The following is a 19,968-nucleotide window of genomic DNA, read 5'->3' on the forward strand; positions in this document are numbered from 1 at the left end:
AAATACAACACAGCAACATTCTGGACGGACACGGACTTACCCTTGGTCCGACATGGCTGCTGTAGGAGAGAAAGTGAGGTTTAAAGCTGTTGTATTTGCGCGCCCAACGTGTTGCTGCTGATCTGTGCGGCACCCTGAACAGTTCCTGGCCGCTGGAGGCTGTGGTCGTAACTTAGATACAGCGGTACGTCACTTCCGGGTTTCAGAAGTATGATTAGGCGAGCTGATTTGGAGTCGTAGGGGTGTCCGACTGGTGTTTTTTTCTTCGATCGGGATTTATTTTTAGATTACGAAACCAAGGAACTGATCTAATAGCCCGGGTTCGTCCTTCATAATGCAGAAATATAACGTTAGTTTTGATAAACTAATTGAACCAACATTGACTTTGAGGATGAGCTCACTTTTCGCATTTTCAGTAAAAAAAAGTATTTGATCATGGCAAGGTTTTCAACGTTAGGTGAAATAAACCCAGTGGCGTTCATTTCTGGATGTGATCGAATAAAAAAATGACTCATTGGCATCTTTTTTTGTGGTTTTTACAAAGAACTTGACAATGAATGGTATAAAACACAACTGCTCGGCCGTCACGTTCGTACCCACTCACCACCCTCGACATTTTCCCGAGCGGAAGGGTCATTGCTTCATCAGCCCCCGTCCTTTCCAGCCACACAAACTTTCCCAAATGAAAGGAGTTCCGCCCCTGCTCAGCACTGGCGCTCCCACAACTGTAGAAACCGGCGAAATGAAAGCCGACAGCAGTAGATATAGCATCGGGGCGACACAAAAATGCAAAGACTTGTAGTGAACTGTCGGGGACAAAACGCTGGCGGTTCTCCTGTGTCCTTGGTAAGGGCGCCATGAGGACACGTCCTTTCCCCACAAATAGATGAAAGAAGGCACGAAAATCGTAACTCTCTCCGCTGTCCGATAAATCAGGCTGACCTTCACCCTGAGACAGCCGAGAGAGAAAGGCAGCCGAGAGGGCCCCTGCCGAACTCGACATGGCTGCTTAGCCCCGCCTTGCCATCTCCTAGAAACCCTTTCAGTCCGTACCCTTGACTTCTTGGTGCGGTGAGCAACTCGTATTTTCGTCTGTCAGGTTGTGGTCCGAAATCTCCCCCGTGGAGAAGCAATCAAAAAGGGCCAAATACCAGGAGAGTCCAGTTTGACAACACAGCGACGTCTCCGGTCCACTCACAGAAAGAGGGAGGGCAAGAGATGGTTGTGTCCGAACCGAAAGCTTTTATAAGAAACAGATGTTCCTTCATGACGATTGTTCCTTCCTACCGATTGCTGCCAGATGATGCTTTTCAAGCAGAGGTTCGGCTCCGGCTGTTTTTGACGTGTTTTTTATGCGCTTTTGTCAGGCTTTCTGTTTTTGTACCGTTTTCTTTATGTGCACCGACAAAAACGTCTAAGAAACACGTCAAAAACAGTCGGAGCCGAACCTCTGCTTTGATAGTTGTAATATGATAAGCTGTGGTGCTGACTATGACCGTTCGCATTGCAATTTATAAATTAACATGTACTAAAATACAATTTGGAGTTTTGTATTTTACTGATGAAACAAATGAGCAACTTGAAACTTGAACGCAAAGGAAACATCTTTCTCTAGCCATAACGTTAGCCATTGATGGATTGATTAACTGACTTCAATGCCCTCAATGTCACAGGTCGTCAATGGGATTGAAAACTAAAGACTTTGTATGCATAATTGAATACTTAATAGAACATTCCGATTGACAGATTCATTTCTAAGTCTCTGGCTTCACATTTTAAGCCAAATCTGCGAATCTTGATGTTCCTCCTTGTGCCCATCTCTGACATGTGCAGTGATCATTTGGACCGCAAGGAGCGCTCGTGTGTAAGTCTCGCAAGTTCAAAGAACGAATGTGCCTGTACGTACGTAATCTGATACTTCTCCAATCGTGTTTCCAAACTAACTTGATTACGGCTGTTGCTATTTGGGAACTCGTAACAGTGTCTTGTCGGCCCGGTGACAAATAGCATCGGCTGTTTCTAAGGAGAGACAATTCGCCCAGTAATGGGCAAAGCACCAGCAAATCAGACCGGGAATCAGGCGTGCCTTTGTTCTCTCGTCAGCAGTGTGACTAGTTTACCAAACAGTCTGTGGCAAAGACACCACACAGTACAGGTGCGCTTTGGTACCGCGGCTTTGTACAAACGTGCCAAGCGTGTGTCGTGTATCAAGCACACCTTGGATTTTAATCCACCTATTTGTTCGCCACTTTTTCTGACACAATTCAACCGTTATTCTTTGGATAAAAAGTTAACAATGACATCATTCGTGTCCAAAAACATTCCTGTCTCTTGACCCTCAGTCAGTTCCCATGACCGAATGTTGTCTACTGCAACAAGTCACCAAGATGTCTTGAACTGTTGTGTGGTTTAAAAACAGTTTTGTGTCAACTAAGTGAGATCATGTTACAAGATTATGTGAGCCCATGCACGATAGCCCACACCGACTTGGCCATTAACTTAAGGCCAGCCACCAGGTCATTGACCCCGTGCTGATTTTAAAGATTTGATCCGTGCACAAGCAAATTTACCGAGTTGCAGGTTTTACCGAAAATTTGGAAGACGTGCAAGCTACAAAATAAGTTATAAACAATGAATGTCAAATCTGGACGGTTATTTAACTGTACCGTTCAGATCTATCTAAAGCTCCGTTGCTGAGACAATATGGCGCTTTGACCGTGCACCGAGTTATTTTATGGACTCGGAGCAATGTCACCATGCAAGAAGCAACTAACCAGTTTAAGACGAAAGTTCAAGAAAAGAATTCAAATTTGAGTGTTGCAAACAGAATTATAGAACAGAATTGTGTATCCTTAGAAACGAGTGGTGTTAGTCGTGAAATCACAAATCATAGGACGACGTAGGGTTGATTTTATAGCAAGCTTTAATAGAACTAACCGCTGACAAGGGTCAAGGATGATAGCATTACCTGTAACACGACCTGTTGAATTTTGTAAGACATGTGCACGACTATTTCAAGAATGCCCTAAGCTTGGTTTGTGAGGACGGCAATCGCACGACGAATTTGACCAGGCCCTAAGCCAAAAGATCCGCCGGAGTCAAGCTTATTATTAAGCAACATTCCAAACCGGCAGGTGCGTGAACACTGCTGCCTTTTTGAGAGTTGTTTTAGTGAATGTTTGTCGCTCAGCCACCAACAAAATCACCGTAGACAAAACTAGTAGTGCGACCCTAAATACTGCGGATAATATTACCCCGTGACATGACAGAACACGATTTGGTTCACCGGGCCATACCATAGACGGAGATACTTTATTAGACAATAATCTTTTGGCTTTAAGGCATAACTCCTAGACAACGCAGAATCTATAGTTTTTATCTTAGATTGTTCTATCCATCCTTTTCTACATCTCTTCTTTCGGTTACTAGGATACTATTTACACAATATTATCCACTGCTATCGCAACACCTGTTAGGGTGTTGTGGTCATTTTATCCTTGGCTGAACCTCAAAGCACTGCTGCGCTACAGGACGAGTCAGATTCGCCACTGAACTAAATGTCAATACATATGCCTTTCCTTCTCCAAAATCAGATCTCAGTCATTTATGGGAAACCAAACTCAACGCAGTCTATTTCAGCAACGAAATTTTACTGTTGACTGCTGAGGCCAAACTTGTGACCCGGAGCATAAATCTCTAAATGTATGATGTCATCACAGTCCTGTTTGCTAGAGCAAGAGCCGATTACTAAGCGGATATGTCTTCGGGCATGGTGTCATCTCCTTGGTGTCATAGATATATTACACACTACTGAATTCAATGGTGTTGTAAGGTTTTGATGCGCCAATTCTCACTGCACCTGCTGTGATTTTACGACATGACATTAGCTGATTGACAGCACAACAATCGACCACAGATACCGCGGCGTTGATTTGTATGGACTACTGTTAGTCCGAAAGTCAGTGTGAAATAAACTACATCATACATGTACACCTTGTCTCTACTTGGCCGTATTTACAGGCGTCAGGGAAAATCTCAGTGTTGCAATAGACGCGTGATTTGTGGTTAGCAAGGTTCGGAGACGGTTCCGTACTGTAGGACGATCGCCATGTCACCTGCGATAGGTGTGACAGGTAGGAGAAAATCACACACACTTACCCGGTATCCTTGTCGTCGCCCATCTTCGAAATATTTCCTGGTAGATCCAAGAGATGTTACCGACCAAACGGCGTACACGGCAAACGCCACGAAGATCGATATCGTACGGAGATCCGAGAGTGCCTATCTCAGCTCCAACCTTCCTATGACATCTCGCTCCCGGCGCTGACGCACCTAAATGTTTAGCATTGTCCACTGGCTCCTTGAGTCAATTACGGGGCGGGGACAATAGCTCTCCTTTCAGTAAAGAGACCCTGGGGAAACGAGATCCTCAGGAGTTGTACGGCGTATCCAACGCAACTGGGCGTGTGACCCTAGGGACAAATGATGCACCGGTCAGATAACCCCGTCGTTACCGACCAACCCTGTCTTGTCGGGACAAACAGGTGTCAGGAAGTGTTCTCGTTGTAGCGGGAGCTATATACTAGTACTGAGAGCGGCTCATGTGACCTACACTGTGTAGGGGTATTTTGTTAAACCCTGTTGACGTGGTATCGTATAAACCACTCCTGACAGGATCGCGTTAACCTGCAACCACATCCGATCTACGTGTGACTTTACAACTGCTGCAACAAGCAGCAATCATGTCAGAAAGGCATCAAATTTTGAGGATTTGAGCATGATGTACAAAAAAAATGTACCTGTCGTTGAGTTGGATCGCGCTAAGGAGGTTTATTATTCAAATTTTATTGCCCAGCACGACAGCAATTAGCCTTAACAATGAGCAAGAATGTTTTATGATGGAATATATGGCGGCAGAAAAGTGCTTGATAATCAGGTTGATAAGCATCAGAATGAGACAAGTGGACGTGCGAAAATTAAGGGCGGAGCCGTAAATTAGAGCAGAACCACGCCCCATCTCTTATCGTGATCAGACAAAGATACCACCATGAGATTAACTTTTAGACAACTTTCTGTATGAATTGGGAATTCTATCATTAGCATCTAACGTTGATGAAAATCAAGTCATAAACTAATTTTTTTTAATTTTCTTTAACTTTTGCAGTCTTCTACCACATTATGGTAACGTTAATATCATCGTCTGGTGTGTTACCTGTCTATTTGGGCAAATTCTGCCTTTTTCAATTGACGTTGAGAATCTGGTAGATGCTATTTCGCTACGGTCAACCACACATGAAACACAATGGGTTTGGATTTGTTGTCATATATCATAACATGACAGTTTTCTTTAGGTGACAGTGATTGAGTAGCAGCGCCGACTGGCGGGAAATATAATGCATGCACTTTGTAATACTACCAGGACCGTGCACGGGTGACCTCTACCGATTTATCTTAAAAGTGCAGTATTGCACCCCAAATATCCCATGCTGCCTTGCGCCCAACGTTCCACATCCGGGAAGTTCAAGATGAATATGGCGGACGCGTCTCCAGCCGGGCCGAGTAGGCACGAAAAAAGCCTCGGTCTTCTCACTACAAAGTTCGTCACCCTCCTCCAAGAGGCGAAAGATGGAGTTTTAGATCTTAAAGTGGTAAGTTGGGCCCAGTTTGAAGGCGATCGCAGGCTAGGTTTTGTTGCAATCGCCGTGTGTTTCACGAGCTTTTGTGTCATGATTTTTTAAACAGAGCGTCTGCACGCGTGCCTAACTGTGCGGGCTTCGCTTTGTTTTGTTTACAACAGTTTCTGATTATGCTTTCAACGATTCAAATCTGCAAAGACATTAACATCTATTTAATCATGAATACTTTATATGATGTCATATACTAGTATTTCAATGCTTCTGTGTCGGATCGATCGTTCGTTGGTATTTTTCTGCTACTGCTGCGACAACTTTTAATTCAAACAGTTCAGCGTAACCGATTGTAATTTTGAGTACTACGAAAGCTCATCACAGATCATAGCAAAGACTGGGATATTTTTTGATGGCTGCAAACTAGACTAGAGATTCGACCCCATGTCTCCACGAGGTTGAACCACCTCCCAAGGCGGTGGATCGGCCGGTGTCCTCGGTGTGGTGCTCGCGGCCCTCCCGCTGGGCAAACAAACCACGCGGCGGCCATTGTGTGGGCCGGGAACCCGATATCTGCCTCCATCGGCGTGCTTTCAACACGGGCACAAAAGATCCCAGCTAACCTTTAGCACTAATGGCATGTGGGGAAAAATACCTGAACTTCATAACTTCTGTTTGATGGGTTGTTTTCGAGACTAGGTGATGGCGATCCAGCCAGAAGGAAATAAGGTACCGCCCCCAAGTGGAGGCGGGGGAGGGGGATGAGTCATCTTTGTTGGGGTGGGGGTCGCCAACTGCACAAAGATATCATGATATTCTCGTGGTGTCTTAACTTTCGTAGATTTCTTTGTGACCTCTTACTGTGAAAGGATAACACACAAAATATATTATATGTGTGTTTTCAGTTTTGTAATTCTAGTGTACTAATCAGTTCAACTTCAAACTCTGGAAATGTCCTTTTCCCTCCTACTAGCACAAAGTCACTGCAAGAGTGCTTCTAGTTCTACATGATGTTCAAAGCTAAGCCATATCGTGGGTAAACAACTTATAGATTGTACAATCTGCAACCAAGAGCTTTCGATAAACATCAGAACAACTGTCACACCTTGGCCCCAGGCTGAGCAGGTGTTGGTAACACATTACATCACTAACAATTTCTTAAATTGCCGGAAGAAATCAGAACACCTACAGTTGTCCACAAGTTTTATACAATGCAGCATTGTGCATAGATTGATTGCTATGGATGCTTCATGGAGAGAATCAAGTGACAAAATGTTGTATTGTGGCATGCAATTATGTTTTTGTGGTCCCACCACAACAGAGCAACTGAATCACGGTAGATTAGGCTAGTATCAGTCAATCCATTCCCAATATACACAGTACCGATACTAGTCTAGAGGTTTGTATGCCCATTGTAAGGTGTAGCTGACTGGCCTGTGTTTGAGAAGAAACATGAGAGACTCTTTTTGAGATGTGTCATGTTCATATACAGAGATTTAGGTACATGTAACAATACACATGTATTTGGAATTTGGCAAGTGCACAGGAAGTACAGTCCTCAAATTTGAGATTGTAAATGTCCACTTTCCTCAGTTACTTGAACATTCAGACATGTGACACCAGAAATTGGTCAAAACTCAAAAGTGTCCGGAAGTCTGATAACATGATATATCACCTGCCATTTGTTGAGTGACATACTAAAATGCCTAGCCATCTTAAAAGTGGATTTCCTTTAGTACAATAGTTACCCATTATCTCTACTCTAGTGGTTTGTTTTCATGTCTGATGTTCAGACTTGACTTTGACAATCCAACTAGTTGAAGCTGCATTGTAGTTGCAAGTATTTAAGATTGCATTCTTTGTAGTTAAATCAAATTCTGTTAGTTCTCAAATATGGTGAATAGTCGCTGTGTGAGTATGCAGGTAGGTATGTTCACTACAAACTCACCCCTGTGTACACCATCACAAAGCCTGCCACACCATTATGTTATTAACATACAAAGCTATGTTATGATATAAACTACACACAACACATAACTAGTGTACAGTTCTCACCATTCGCTGTGATGGGCAGTCCAGTAGGGAAGTAGGCAATAGGGAGGGAAAAGCCATATTTTAGTTATTTTCAAGTCAGAATGTGTATCTAAATGTAACATCAGGACTAAGGTACAGGTACAGAAGTTCAGATACAAATCTGTACTAAAAGTACCTGAGCAAGTTGACATTAATGACAAAGTGTACTAGTAACCTAAGGTCTTCATGATGACAAAAATATGAAGGAACAGAATCTTTAGTTAGGACTGCAGGTATCTCTTATGGAGGGAACCCATGCTTTTGATAATTTCAACGACCTGACATCACGCTGTACATGCTTCATTCTGCCCCGTGAACTCCTTTGCAGATGTGTGTGTGATCAACTATAGAATGTCCAGGCACACTGTGCTGTACTTCACAGGAGTGTGTGAATTACCTCATTTCCAGCCTACTGACCCAATTAGAAAATACATAGGTTCACATGTACGTAGTATATTGAGAGTGAAGGGATTGTTATTATCATTATTTCAAATTATTGGAAAACCATATGCCAGCCACATTATGATTAACTACAAAACTGTAAAAATATCATATACTGTAAATGTATTTAAGTTCGCGGGGATTTAATTTCGCGGTAGCGGGAAAAGGGACTTTTCGCGGTGGATTTAAGTTCGCGGTAACACCATAGACTGCAATCTAATATCATAATAGAAAAATGTTCGCGGTGGTTTTAAATTCGCGGTGAAGTGGTCACCGTGAAAACCGCCAACATTAATCCACCGCGAACATTTCTGCATTTACAGTATCTAAAACAAAGAAAAAACAATGTTCAAACATTTCCAATTTATGAAATCTATTTGACAAAAAATTGCATGTACAACATGTATTAATCCAGTCCATGTGTAATGCCCTCATTATGGCACGAAAACGTAAACTGTTCGAAATGAAACCTCCTGGCCTAAAAAACACCTTTCTATTCTACTAGAATCACAAAACCCACAATGTTAGCCTTCTAGTATATGTTTTCAAATAAAGACTTTAAATACAACATACACCCAAGAACGTTATATAGAACGACCTTGAAACGTCCATGCATTTTCTTGGAATGGACTTATTTATCATATGAATAGAACTTTTGAAAAAAGAAAAAAAGAGGAGGCAAAAATACCATCAAACTGACAATATCCTAGTAATTGGACCATTGTAATGCAAATATGAGCATCAAAATGACAAAAGAGTCAATTTGCATTGTTCTAACTAAAGAAACATCTTTTGTGTGGAGATTTCAGTTCTCGCTAGCTTTTCATTTGATCCTATGCCATCTATTTAGAAAATGATAAAATACATGGAAGTACATGACACTAGGCAGTAGCTATAATAAATATAGCCAATAATACTTCACAACAACTGGCCCCTCCCTTGTAGTGACTAAGTAAGCTCTTATAAATTCTTATCATTTGTGTTCCCAGTAACAGATCATTCATTGGTTCCAAAACCCTTTAAAACTTCTAATGACACTCTAAGATTTTTTGTACAAGTGAAGCACACACATACCGCGCACTGGTGGGTTTTTCCCTGTATCCCTGCAGCAGTTGTTGTTGATGGTAAGACTCCCTCCGCCGCCGTGCGATCTCTTGAACCACGGATCCTCGCCGGTTCGGCTGATGGGGCAACTCCAGTTGATCTGCCATGATTTACAGCAACACAAAAATGGACAAGAACGTTGCTCTTACACCGAGGATACTCTCTGCTTCAGTGTTTGACCAAATGTCGTGACCTCAGAAGAGCTCCACATCTACCGTTTATATCCAATGATTTGTCCTTATTGTGAACTCCAGGGTTCTGGTCAGGCTGAGGGTATGAATGGGAAATTCTCCTCCTCTTGTTAATGAATAAACCATAGTTGGTCCTCTTGTCGCCTAGCAACCATCTTTTATGACAGATAAACAAGTTTTTTTTAGAAGATGCCGGTGTCACTCTTCTACTATAAGACGTAAAACCGATATCATGCTTACGCACGGTGTTGATGTCGCACAATGTCCGTTTGTTGCTCCGCGCATCCTTTCTGCGCCGCCACACGGAATTGTTGAAACCAAGCACGGTGATGAGTTTTCCTTTGTTGTTGTTGAAGGGCAGACAAAAGCGGCTTCTTTGTCCGCTCTGTTGACAACTGATAAGATTTATGTTTATAGTGTGCTTGAAGTTGATTCCTTAATGCATCCCTGATTGAGGAATAGGTCAAAAGATCCATAAAACTTGTTTGAGAATCAACAAAGACAGGACTCAATTTGTTAACTTTAATCGGCTTTCTTCCTAGTACCGAGTGGGAAATCCCGAAATGGATGTTTTAGACATCGTCAGCTGTTGCTATGACAACTCAAGTGTGGGTGGAGAGAAAGTTTTTGTGCTGCTGCGATTCTTATTCATAGCCAGCTGTTCTTGGCTGTTGTGTTGTCTCCAGTCTTTTGTAAAAGATGTCGTGTACAGAAAGGTTTTTTTCTTCTCACAAGCAGAGGATTTCTTCTGAACTGAACATGTGTGTTGGACATGGTATGAGGAGACAGAAGCCACTACTTATGGAGATCTTTCCCTGCCTGTTATTTTGTTTGTTTGTTTCCCATAACTTTCTGGTAAGTTGCCTTTAGATGCAACACTAAAGTGCTAGGGGTGTGTAGAAGCAGTTCCCTGGCTCCTGGGATTCGAACCCAGACCCACCAGCTTTAATCTTCAAGCAGATCCTACGGTAGCATAAGATAGTATCAAAAGCTGGCAGAGGAGTGAAGCCAGCTTCGAATTCTACAAGGCAAATGGACACCTTTTGACTGACTACACCCCTTGGCCAGTTTGGTACTATCTTATGCCATCTGTAGGATCTGCTTGGAGATTATACCAGCTTACTAACCCAACGCCATTCACCACTAAGCCAAAAGGTCCAGACCCATTGGACTGGTCAGAGGAGTTATTTCCTCACCCTGGCTTTTTTCGGGTGGTTGACTGCTGGTAAGGGACAATTTTTACTCTGATATCGGAGGGAAGAAAACATAGAATTTATTGAACATGTTTTCTTTAGTTGCAATAGACAAAGAAAAGTGATTTAAACAATAAAACAGACCCACCAAACCTAGGTTCCCTTTATATTGACACCCTATAATGATGACAGCCAAAATCTTGGCAAAAGAATTCCTACCTACCAACCTTTATTTTCTTTCTTTGAAAATGGGCGGCCACAATCGGAAAACAACTTCCTCAGCAGTACAGTTTACAGAAAGTGGCATGTGTCCTGTCACCACATTTTCTCCCTGTTATTTGTGCCCCAATCCAGGCTAATGTGTGCAGTTTGTACATGTATACCTTTATTACAGCTATTTTTGGTACACACAGTCTCAATAAGTGTTTGCCAACTACATGTAGCTTGACTGATAGTGGTTGTAAGATCGGCTTGTTTCTCAATGCACCAACTCTCACCACCTGCATTTTCTTGTTTGTGTTATCTGTATCCACTGGGAAGTCTCAGATAATAACAAGAAAATGTAAATCTTTAGTAGAACCTCTGCTGAAAGATATTTTATTATCAACCCTTTCGATGTACAGAGTTGACGTAGCCTGGTATCCAGCCGTAATATAGCTCCCGAGTCTCTCCTCTCTTCGTAATTGCGAAGAGTTGACGGTAGCGACACATTATTGTTCAAGGATGCAGATTTATTGATATATTGCACTATGTATGGACATGTTTGGATAGGTTATGTTAGGGACCAATCAGCCCAAGGCCATGTACACACAATTAGCTTTTTAGGCAGGAATTGAGTAGAATTTAATCACATCAAGGTCTTAGTAGTGTATCTAGTCCAGTGGTTAGTGACCCAGCCTATTGATCTATGGATCAAGATTTCGAATCTTGGCTATGTCGCTTACAAATTTGCAGTGACATACACTACTGGACAGGGTTGCAGTCCTTAGTATTGGACATTCAGCCGTGGTCCACAGTTCAATGTAGCTAGGTAGCCTGGATTCCAGACTCCCAGTCCGATCTCAATAACACAATTGGCCTGTGTGGACCCTAGAAACAGCAAACAGTCTGTCATCCAGGCTAGGGTCTAGGGGGATTGTTACAAAGCCAGGGCTCTAGCCAGCGTCCGTTTTTCCATCAATTGACGGAAATTTGCTGCATGTGACGGAAAAAATTTTAAAACAATCCGTCACCCTTGATGGACAAAAATCTGATAAAAGCTCCTTGGTGGAAGCTACAGGCGGCTTGGGGATGCTGTCCACGGCCGTAAAAGCCACATACTGTTTGTTTTGTTATTGTTATGATTGTTGACAATGTGTGTCGGTGCCCTTTCGCATACGATAATCTCATCAAAACCCGTTTTTCAAGGCCTCAGTTCAGTCTCTCTAACTCCTGGAATAGTGTTTTCGCGACAAGGGGAATTGGCTGACGGAAAAAAATTTTGAGCTGGCTAGAGCCATGTACAAAGCATATAAGATATGCAAGTTCTGTTCTAGTTCTACATTAGAAGAATACACTAAAATTCTGGACTTTCTCTGTTTCCAGGCTGCAGACACTCTGGCTGTCAGACAGAAGAGAAGAATCTATGACATCACCAATGTTCTGGAGGGCATCGGTCTCATCGAGAAGAAATCTAAAAACAGTATTCAATGGAAGTAAGTCTGCAGCAGTTACTCAATCATTTTCTGCAAGAGGTCTTTATTACGGCTTGGCAATAAGTGAAACTGTTGTATACACTCTTCTGCATCAATGCCCACTGCCATTATGGGATTCTAACACCTTGAAGTTACCCACTTATGTCTGTCTTAGATATAGGCCAGACTTCCAGGCTAATCTCCAAGCAGACCCCACAGTAGCATAAGATAGTATCAAAAGCTGGCAGAGGAGTGAAGCCGGCCTAGGAGTGTGTTCCACTAGTGTACACCTCATGGTTGACTACACTCCTTGGCCAGTTTGGTACTATCTTATGCCAATGTAGGATCTGCTTGGAGATTATTCCAGGCTGCAGTACCATCATGGATCAATAGTTGGCACTTCAGTACCATGGAGATGCAGTTTGTTCTTCAGATGAATGTGTTTTATGAAAATTTATTAATGAAAACTTGACCACTCTGGCAACTAGCAATGGAGCACCATGAGTTCTTGCGTGTGACAAAGCATGCCTTGTTAGGGCATGCATACATACGTACATATATAAAAATATATGATATCCAGAAATATTTGAATAATTACTTGCTGCTTTATGGGCTGTAATTCAAATGCTCCAGGCTGCTATTATTGCAACATGTTAATGCCAATCAATAAATCAATCCATTAATAAACCCTTACTACTACTACTACCCCAGGGGCGCAGGTCCAGGCTGTAACACCACAGAGATCTCCAACCGTCTGGGTGAGCTGAAGGATGAGCTGGAGGCCCTGGAGAGGAAGGAGGCTGAGCTGGACCAGCAGCGGCTCTGGGTGCAGCAGAGCATCAAGAACGTGACGGAAGACGTGGAGAACCACCGGCTGGCCTACGTCACGCACGAGGACCTCTGCAGGTGTTTCAGAGGTGAGGGCTTGCGGTGGCACAAAAAAATAACTTCTACTGGTGTACTGGTGGACTCTACTTTTTGACATATATCGGGATCTTTAACTTGCTCAAGATGTGGCTCCCCTCAAATGGAGCCTCCAGCTTTATGTCCCATACGAGAGACCAAAGGCTAGGAACTCATTTTTTACCCATGTCCAGTTGGGATATGGGTGGAAAGTGCCTTTCTTGAAGGGCACAACATTGAGGCTTGCTAGCAATTTGAAGTCAACAACTCTGATCACAAGACCACCTTGCTATCTCAAAGTTGTAACCGTGCTGTGATTTTCCTTTCCTTTTTTTCCCATCCCAATCAGGAGACACACTTCTAGCGGTCCAGGCCCCCTCAGGGACACAGTTAGAGGTGCCCATCCCAGAGGCAGCGTCACAACCACAGGGCAAGAAGTACCAGATTCACCTCAAGAGTCACTCCGGTCCCATCTACGTCCTGCTGGTCAACAAGGACACGTCCAGCTCCAGCCCGGTGGTGGTGCCGGTCCCCCCGCCGGACATGCCGGGCGTACAGCAACCGGGCACACCAGCTAAAGTACCGCAGCAGACGGTTCCACTGGTACAGCAAGGTGAGTGTGTTAGTTAGTGCACTCTAACCGGTACCCCCGGCTAAAGTACCACAGCAGACAGTACCACTCGTACAGCAAGGTGAGCGTGTTAGTTAGTGCACTCTAACCGGTACCCCCGGCTAAAGTACCACAGCAGACAGTACCACTCGTACAGCAAGGTGAGTGTGTTAGTTAGTGCACTCTAACCGGTGCCCCCGGCTAAAGTACCACAGCAGACAGTACCACTCGTACAGCAAGGTGAGCGTGTTAGTTAGTGCACTCTAACCGGTGCCCCCGGCTAAAGTACCACAGCAGACAGTACCACTCGTACAGCAAGGTGAGTGTGTTAGTTAGTGCACTCTAACCGGTACCCCCGGCTAAAGTACCACAGCAGACAGTACCACTCGTACAGCAAGGTGAGCGTGTTAGTTAGTGCACTCTAACCGGTGCCCCCGGCTAAAGTACCACAGCAGACAGTACCACTCGTACAGCAAGGTGAGTGTGTTAGTTAGTGCACTCTAACCGGTGCCCCCGGCTTAAGTACCACAGCAGACGGTACCACTGGTACAGCAAGGTGAGGGCATCAGCTTCTTATTATTATTAGGTATTGGGGATATTGGGTACTCTCTCTTCACAGCTAGGGGCTGAATTGTGAGCAGTTTACAATTTCATGTTTACCAGAGGACCTGCTCTCCGGGTAGGTGGCACATGGTCAGGGTACGGGGCCACAGTACCCTTGTTCCCACTTTAAACATGATTGAATTGGTGATGATTTTCTCTTATAGTTTTAATGGATGTGAACATAAGACAAACCAAGCCTGGGAAAGAATGGACTGGATGTTCTGTCCAGTGGTTTAGCAGCACTTTTTATTTTTGTTGGATTTTTCTTTTTTCTCACACATGTATTAGTTTTGGGGTCTCCAGAGGATGTCATCCATGAAATTAAGTAGGTATGGCCTAAATAACAATCCAAACCAACCTAAATAACCATAAACTAAAGATGTTCCTCACATGTATGTTGCAGGTGTCTCCGCCCCAGGCAAGTCTGGGCTCCCACAAACAGTAGCAGCCTCCCCCATGGACACCATGAGTTTACCTGCCCCCACCCAACCCTCACCTGTCAAACCTGGTCTGGCACCAACACTGGGTGAGTCTTCTGGTCTATAGAACTGGGTATCAAAAGCAAACTGCACCCCCATCATACTTCTTTCAACCAGAAATCACTGCAGTGATGGCATGGTGAAGACATGTTCTCAATTTTTGGTAGTAGGCCAAGAATGTGTACCAAAGCATTGGCCATCTGAGACTGTGCAGTGTTTTAAAGCAGGTAACTTAAGTTTCATGCAGTAATGCAGCACCCAAAATGTTGAGCAGTACATTGGGTAGTTGTCAAGAAAATAATGTCTGAAATATGCACACCCTGTAGGGTAATACTGAACAGTTTCACATGGCCTGTCCTCTGGTACACATTCTTGACCAGCTCTCGACCAAATGGGCCGGCATTGTCCAATCTGACCTAGTATTGAAAACACCCTAGCACCATGTTGTAATTTCTGGGCAAAAGTGGTTTGTATCATTGCAATTGACAAGCATGTTAAGTCATGATACTAGTGACATATTTACTGTAATTTACCTAGAATCATTCTTACCTTTCTGCTAAAAGGAAAGAAGCCATCATCAATGAAGGTTAGACATCCAGGTAATAAGATATGCCAAAAAGCAACCAAAGTCATATCCAGTTACTTGAGTAACTGTTTTATGAAAGAAGCCATCATTTCTGTACCACAGCGTTGTTCTTATACATATCGTTTGATCCTCAGGTGGAGAAATTCATGCTTTCGGGGACATCGGTGGACTCTTCGACCCCTCAAAAGGTACATATTGCTTGAATGTAACTGGTGCATGTGCCATTCTCTGTTCTAGATATATCCACAGCCTATTTGGGGTACTAGTATATAAGTTTGGAACCATCTGAAAGTTAAGACAAGAATGTTCCATGTTTCCCATGTTGTATTGTCAAGAAATCATTGATAATGACCTGTTCCAAATAACAAAACCTGTTTTATAATTGCCTCTTTCCATGAACCCTAACAACATGGGATTCTGACACTTTCTGGATGCCATCTTCCTTCCCATAAGGTGGGGTCACTCCTGCGTATATATTTAAGACCGTATGAGGCGCGCATGGGAGTATTTACCTCCACCAGGCCCCACAGGCCGTTGGAAAAATAATAGAAACTGGACAAACGTAAACAGGTAACATGTCAGACGAGTTAGCTTGGTTGCTAACCATACTTCTCGGTCAGCTAACTCATCTGGCATGTTATGTATCTATATTTGTCCAATTTGTACTATTTTCTCTGCGACCTGTGGAGTCTGGTAGAGACTAAGAGCTTCATACGCACCTCAAACGGACTTGAATATATACGCATGTGTGACCCCACCTATAGGTTTTAACTTATATAATCCAGGCAGTTCAAAAACTGCAGTACCAACATGGATTACTAGTTGGTGCTTCAGTACCACCAAGTTGCAGAATTCCAAAACATGAAATACTTCCTGATTAAAAAAAAGTAGTACTCATTACATGTGATATTCACTTATACAAAATATGTCACCTACAATTTTTTCCCGGTATAAATAAAACTAAAACACAAGCATGTCCATATTTGCTAGCAAATACATATTTCTACATTAACCTTTACCAACTTGTCCTTTGTTTTTTTTTATAGATCCATCCATGGATGGAGAGTTTATAGATGAACTGATGGCATCAGAAGGTAAGTTTTGTCTTTAATTTAGGAGCACTAAAACTCCTATTGTAATGTTATGAGCTTGCTATAGCTTGAAGTAAATCTTAGCACAAGTGTTCAGAACATTAAAAAGATTCTACTCTAGTTCATGTTGACTTAAGGGAAAATACTACCGATAGATGGTTAGACGGTTGCATGATTGCTCCTTTGTGTTACCGGTTTTGTTTCATAAAGAGTGTAAAAGAACTCAGTTCAGTCACTGTACAGACTGACAGATATGGTATTGCAAGTCCTTGTCATGAGATTATCTCAGCATCCACACGTACGGCAGCCTGTGAGAAGGAAATGGAGTAATGGGATACTTGTAGAATTGGAAGTCTACTTTGGCTTGGGTTCCAGTGTTGTTGTGGTAGTCATGACTCATGGCTACACACATACAGTTATATCAGGTTGTTAGGGTACAAAGACCCACGTAGAGCATATTTTGATTGTAAAATGTTGTGACTGTTGAAACTGTGTTTTGTTTTTGTAGCTTTCGCACCTCTCCTGAGGTTGTCTCCGCCCCCTGGTGACCATGACTACCATTTCAACTTGGACGACTCGGAAGGCGTCTGCGACCTCTTCGATGTCCCCATGTTGGACCTCTAGAGACAACGGCAGCTGTTCTTACAAATAAACAAACAAACAAGCGAAGATCACATCTGGAAAGGACCTGTTTGTTGCTGAATAAGCTACTGTACAGTTTTGTTGGACAGGATATGGTTTTTATGTAGGTAGAAGTACTACACATATTATCTGTATATATAGAAGTAGCCAAGATGACTTGACAAACAAACAATAAAAGTACCATCATTCTCCACCTGCTGGTTAGTATCAGGTGCAGTACCATTACTAGGCAACAGGTGTCTCTTCTGTACAAAGATTTGTCACCACTCATTCAGGCACAAATCGAAATGTCACTAAAAAGCATATTTCTGCTATTCTTTACAGTGTATTCTTTCTTGTGTATCCGTCTAGATGTTGTGTTTTCATGATTGATTTTAACAAGAGCATCCGTTGGCAAGGGATGTAAAAAAAAAAGACGGATCAAGTTTTATATTAGCTGTAGGAATTATTTTGTATATGTAGAGTTGAAACATGTTATTTGTAACTGATGTTATGGTGCTGAGTCTATTGTGTAATGACCTTTCTGTAACACAAGTCTTTGTATGGCTGCTTACATGCCTACCAGCCATCAGCAGTTTACTTTTGTCTCAAAATCATCTGATAATTTAGACATCACCATGACTAATGGCATTGTTAATTTACCAGTAGCACTTAAGTGGTATGGCATGTGTCAACTTCAGGTCCAATACACTACAGAGGTATTCTGTCTCTAAATGCTGGAAGATGTGCACACAAATTGATGATGTTTTCTAAACCTGGGAAGATGTGCACAGGAATTGATGATGTTTCCTATACCTGGGAAGATGTGCACAGGAATGGATTATGTATTCCTAAACCTGATGATATATTTGGCAGAAATATCCTTACCATGCATTGTCCAAGGTCAAATGTCTGTAAGCCTGCAAACATGCTTATCATACAATATCAGGGCAACCTAAACAATGACAAATCTCCCAGTTCAGTCATACAAAGTGCAGTGGGCCTTAAAGCAAGAGGTGAACAAAGGGTCAGGAGTTATTTATTTTAAATAGTCTCCTTTTCACAATGATGTTAGGTGAAGTCTCCAAACAGAGGTTAGGCTTCAGCTTGTTAGGCTTATCTTTTTTGGTTGTTTTTAAAATTGGCTTCCTGTTTTGTCAGGTTTACTTTTTGTCTGTAAGTCAAAGAAGAAAACCTAACAAAATAAAAAGGCAGTCAGAAAATTCATCAACAAAAAGCTAAAGCCTATTCTGTGCTAGGAGTCAGGGCAAGTTAGGTGTGTCTAGTGGTGAGTGTAGCTTATACTTCAACCAGTGTACCAAAGTTTGTCATTTTCATTACTACAAGACATAGTGTTATTCGTAAGCTATCTGTAAGTCCGAAATACACACTATTTGTCTATACAAGCATTGTATTACCATTACATATAGATACTTTGCTTACGTCTAAGATCTTTAAAAAAAGCTTACTTCTAAGATCTTTAAAAAAAGCTATCCTTTTGTACTTTGATCAAGGAATCTGGTGTGTAATATAATGTAGATATGGAAATCATTTTTTTTAAAGAGAAAATGGTTAGATTGTAGGTGTATTTTATGAATGGTTCATATTAACATAGTAGTTATATTGTTTGAATCATTGTTTTTTAATCAAAAATTGTATAAAAAAGTCTTTGTTATAGTTAGGGAAAATTCACGTCGAGCAACAGTCTTTGTTATGGCATTCTGATGGCTTTCTGCAAGCACAGGTTAGGACTCTGGAGCAGTACGAATTCCCAGCCACTGAAATCCCCCAAAGCAATCTCTGCTTGGAGAATATGTTTTGCAAATTCCTGATAATTTTTGACATAGTCTGCATTAAGCACGGTATTGCTCAAGGTGAATAGTCCCAACCTACTTGGTTTGATGTTCATGTTTTCAATAAAATGTTTAAAATTCGGCTGTTTTTTTTCTATTGGATTGTGTGTGTACAGAGAGTGTGGAATCCTTAACCTACAAGCAGATGTTGTGGTGTAGATCATTTTCTGGATGCAAGAACTCGTTGAGCTTTCACTGAAAAGAATGTACACATCATATCACAAAGGCTGCCTCCATAGTTGTATACCTTAGTACCTTAGTATTGTAACGCCTGGGCTCAATGCACGTGCTCTACCCAAGAACGATAGACGTGAGGGCACTGCAAAATGTAACTTTATCTTTCCTGTCAGTACATCTTGCAAACCTTGTGTGGTGAACCTTTTGAAGTCTCCACCCCACCCCCCCCAATCGTAAATCTTACAGACCCCAAGTTGAACCCTAGTTGAATACTTGACAAGTGTAAACCTAAAAGGCTGGCAGTCGAACTAAAAGTAAAACATGTAACATTGTAGTATAGAGTCTCTGTCTACCCTTGACAGGATCTCACTGACAGGTTTGTGGACTAGCAAGGATCTGACAGTGCTCAGTTCGGACCACCCGGAATTTGGTATGAGACTGGGAACAGATCACCTATTTGTGCTAGCATGTTTAGTCTAGGTGAAGTGGGTTATACGGGAGAAGGCAAACATAGATTATTATCATTATTATAGATAATTCACGATGGTATCCGAAATCTCCACAAACTTAAAATTGTCTAGGTCAGAAAATATACATCCAACCTACACACGTTGAAATTTTCCACTGCTTTTATAGAAGTCAAACTCCGAGTTACTAGTAGTAACGTAGAAATAGAACCTTACAATAATAGACAAGCAACGTAGTTTGATCATTATTGTCTGCTTACACATGTATGTTTTATC

At 42.3% G+C, this 19,968-nt stretch overlaps 2 protein-coding genes across 8 annotated transcripts in view; one reads left to right on the forward strand and one right to left on the reverse strand.

Moving 5' to 3' along the window:
- The window catches only part of LOC118418452 (kinesin-like protein KIF28P), a 57,219-nt gene extending 47,684 nt beyond the window's left edge, over nucleotides 1–9,535 (reverse strand). The window contains exon 1 of one of the 7 annotated variants that reach the window (XM_035824366.1): nucleotides 9,216–9,535. In XM_035824366.1, coding sequence (XP_035680259.1) covers nucleotides 9,216–9,352 — 137 coding nt within the window. In that variant the 5' untranslated portion in view covers nucleotides 9,353–9,535. Of the gene's footprint in view, nucleotides 1–40; nucleotides 206–4,158; nucleotides 4,553–9,215 lie in introns of those variants that run through there. The other 6 variants (XM_035824369.1, XM_035824367.1, XM_035824372.1 and 3 more) reach the window with 6 other exon arrangements.
- Nucleotides 5,465–19,130, forward strand: LOC118418507 (transcription factor E2F5-like). The gene is made up of 8 exons (XM_035824473.1): nucleotides 5,465–5,648; nucleotides 12,214–12,323; nucleotides 13,014–13,219; nucleotides 13,555–13,818; nucleotides 14,822–14,944; nucleotides 15,618–15,671; nucleotides 16,530–16,577; nucleotides 17,083–19,130. The coding sequence occupies exons 1-8, from the start codon at nucleotides 5,484–5,486 to the stop codon at nucleotides 17,196–17,198; spliced, it is 1,086 nt and encodes a 361-aa protein (XP_035680366.1). The 5' UTR covers nucleotides 5,465–5,483; the 3' UTR covers nucleotides 17,199–19,130.
- Nucleotides 19,131–19,968: the final 838 nt, after the last annotated feature.

This window comes from Branchiostoma floridae, chromosome 6 (assembly GCF_000003815.2).
Source record: "Branchiostoma floridae strain S238N-H82 chromosome 6, Bfl_VNyyK, whole genome shotgun sequence".
Lineage (NCBI taxonomy): Eukaryota > Metazoa > Chordata > Leptocardii > Amphioxiformes > Branchiostomatidae > Branchiostoma > Branchiostoma floridae.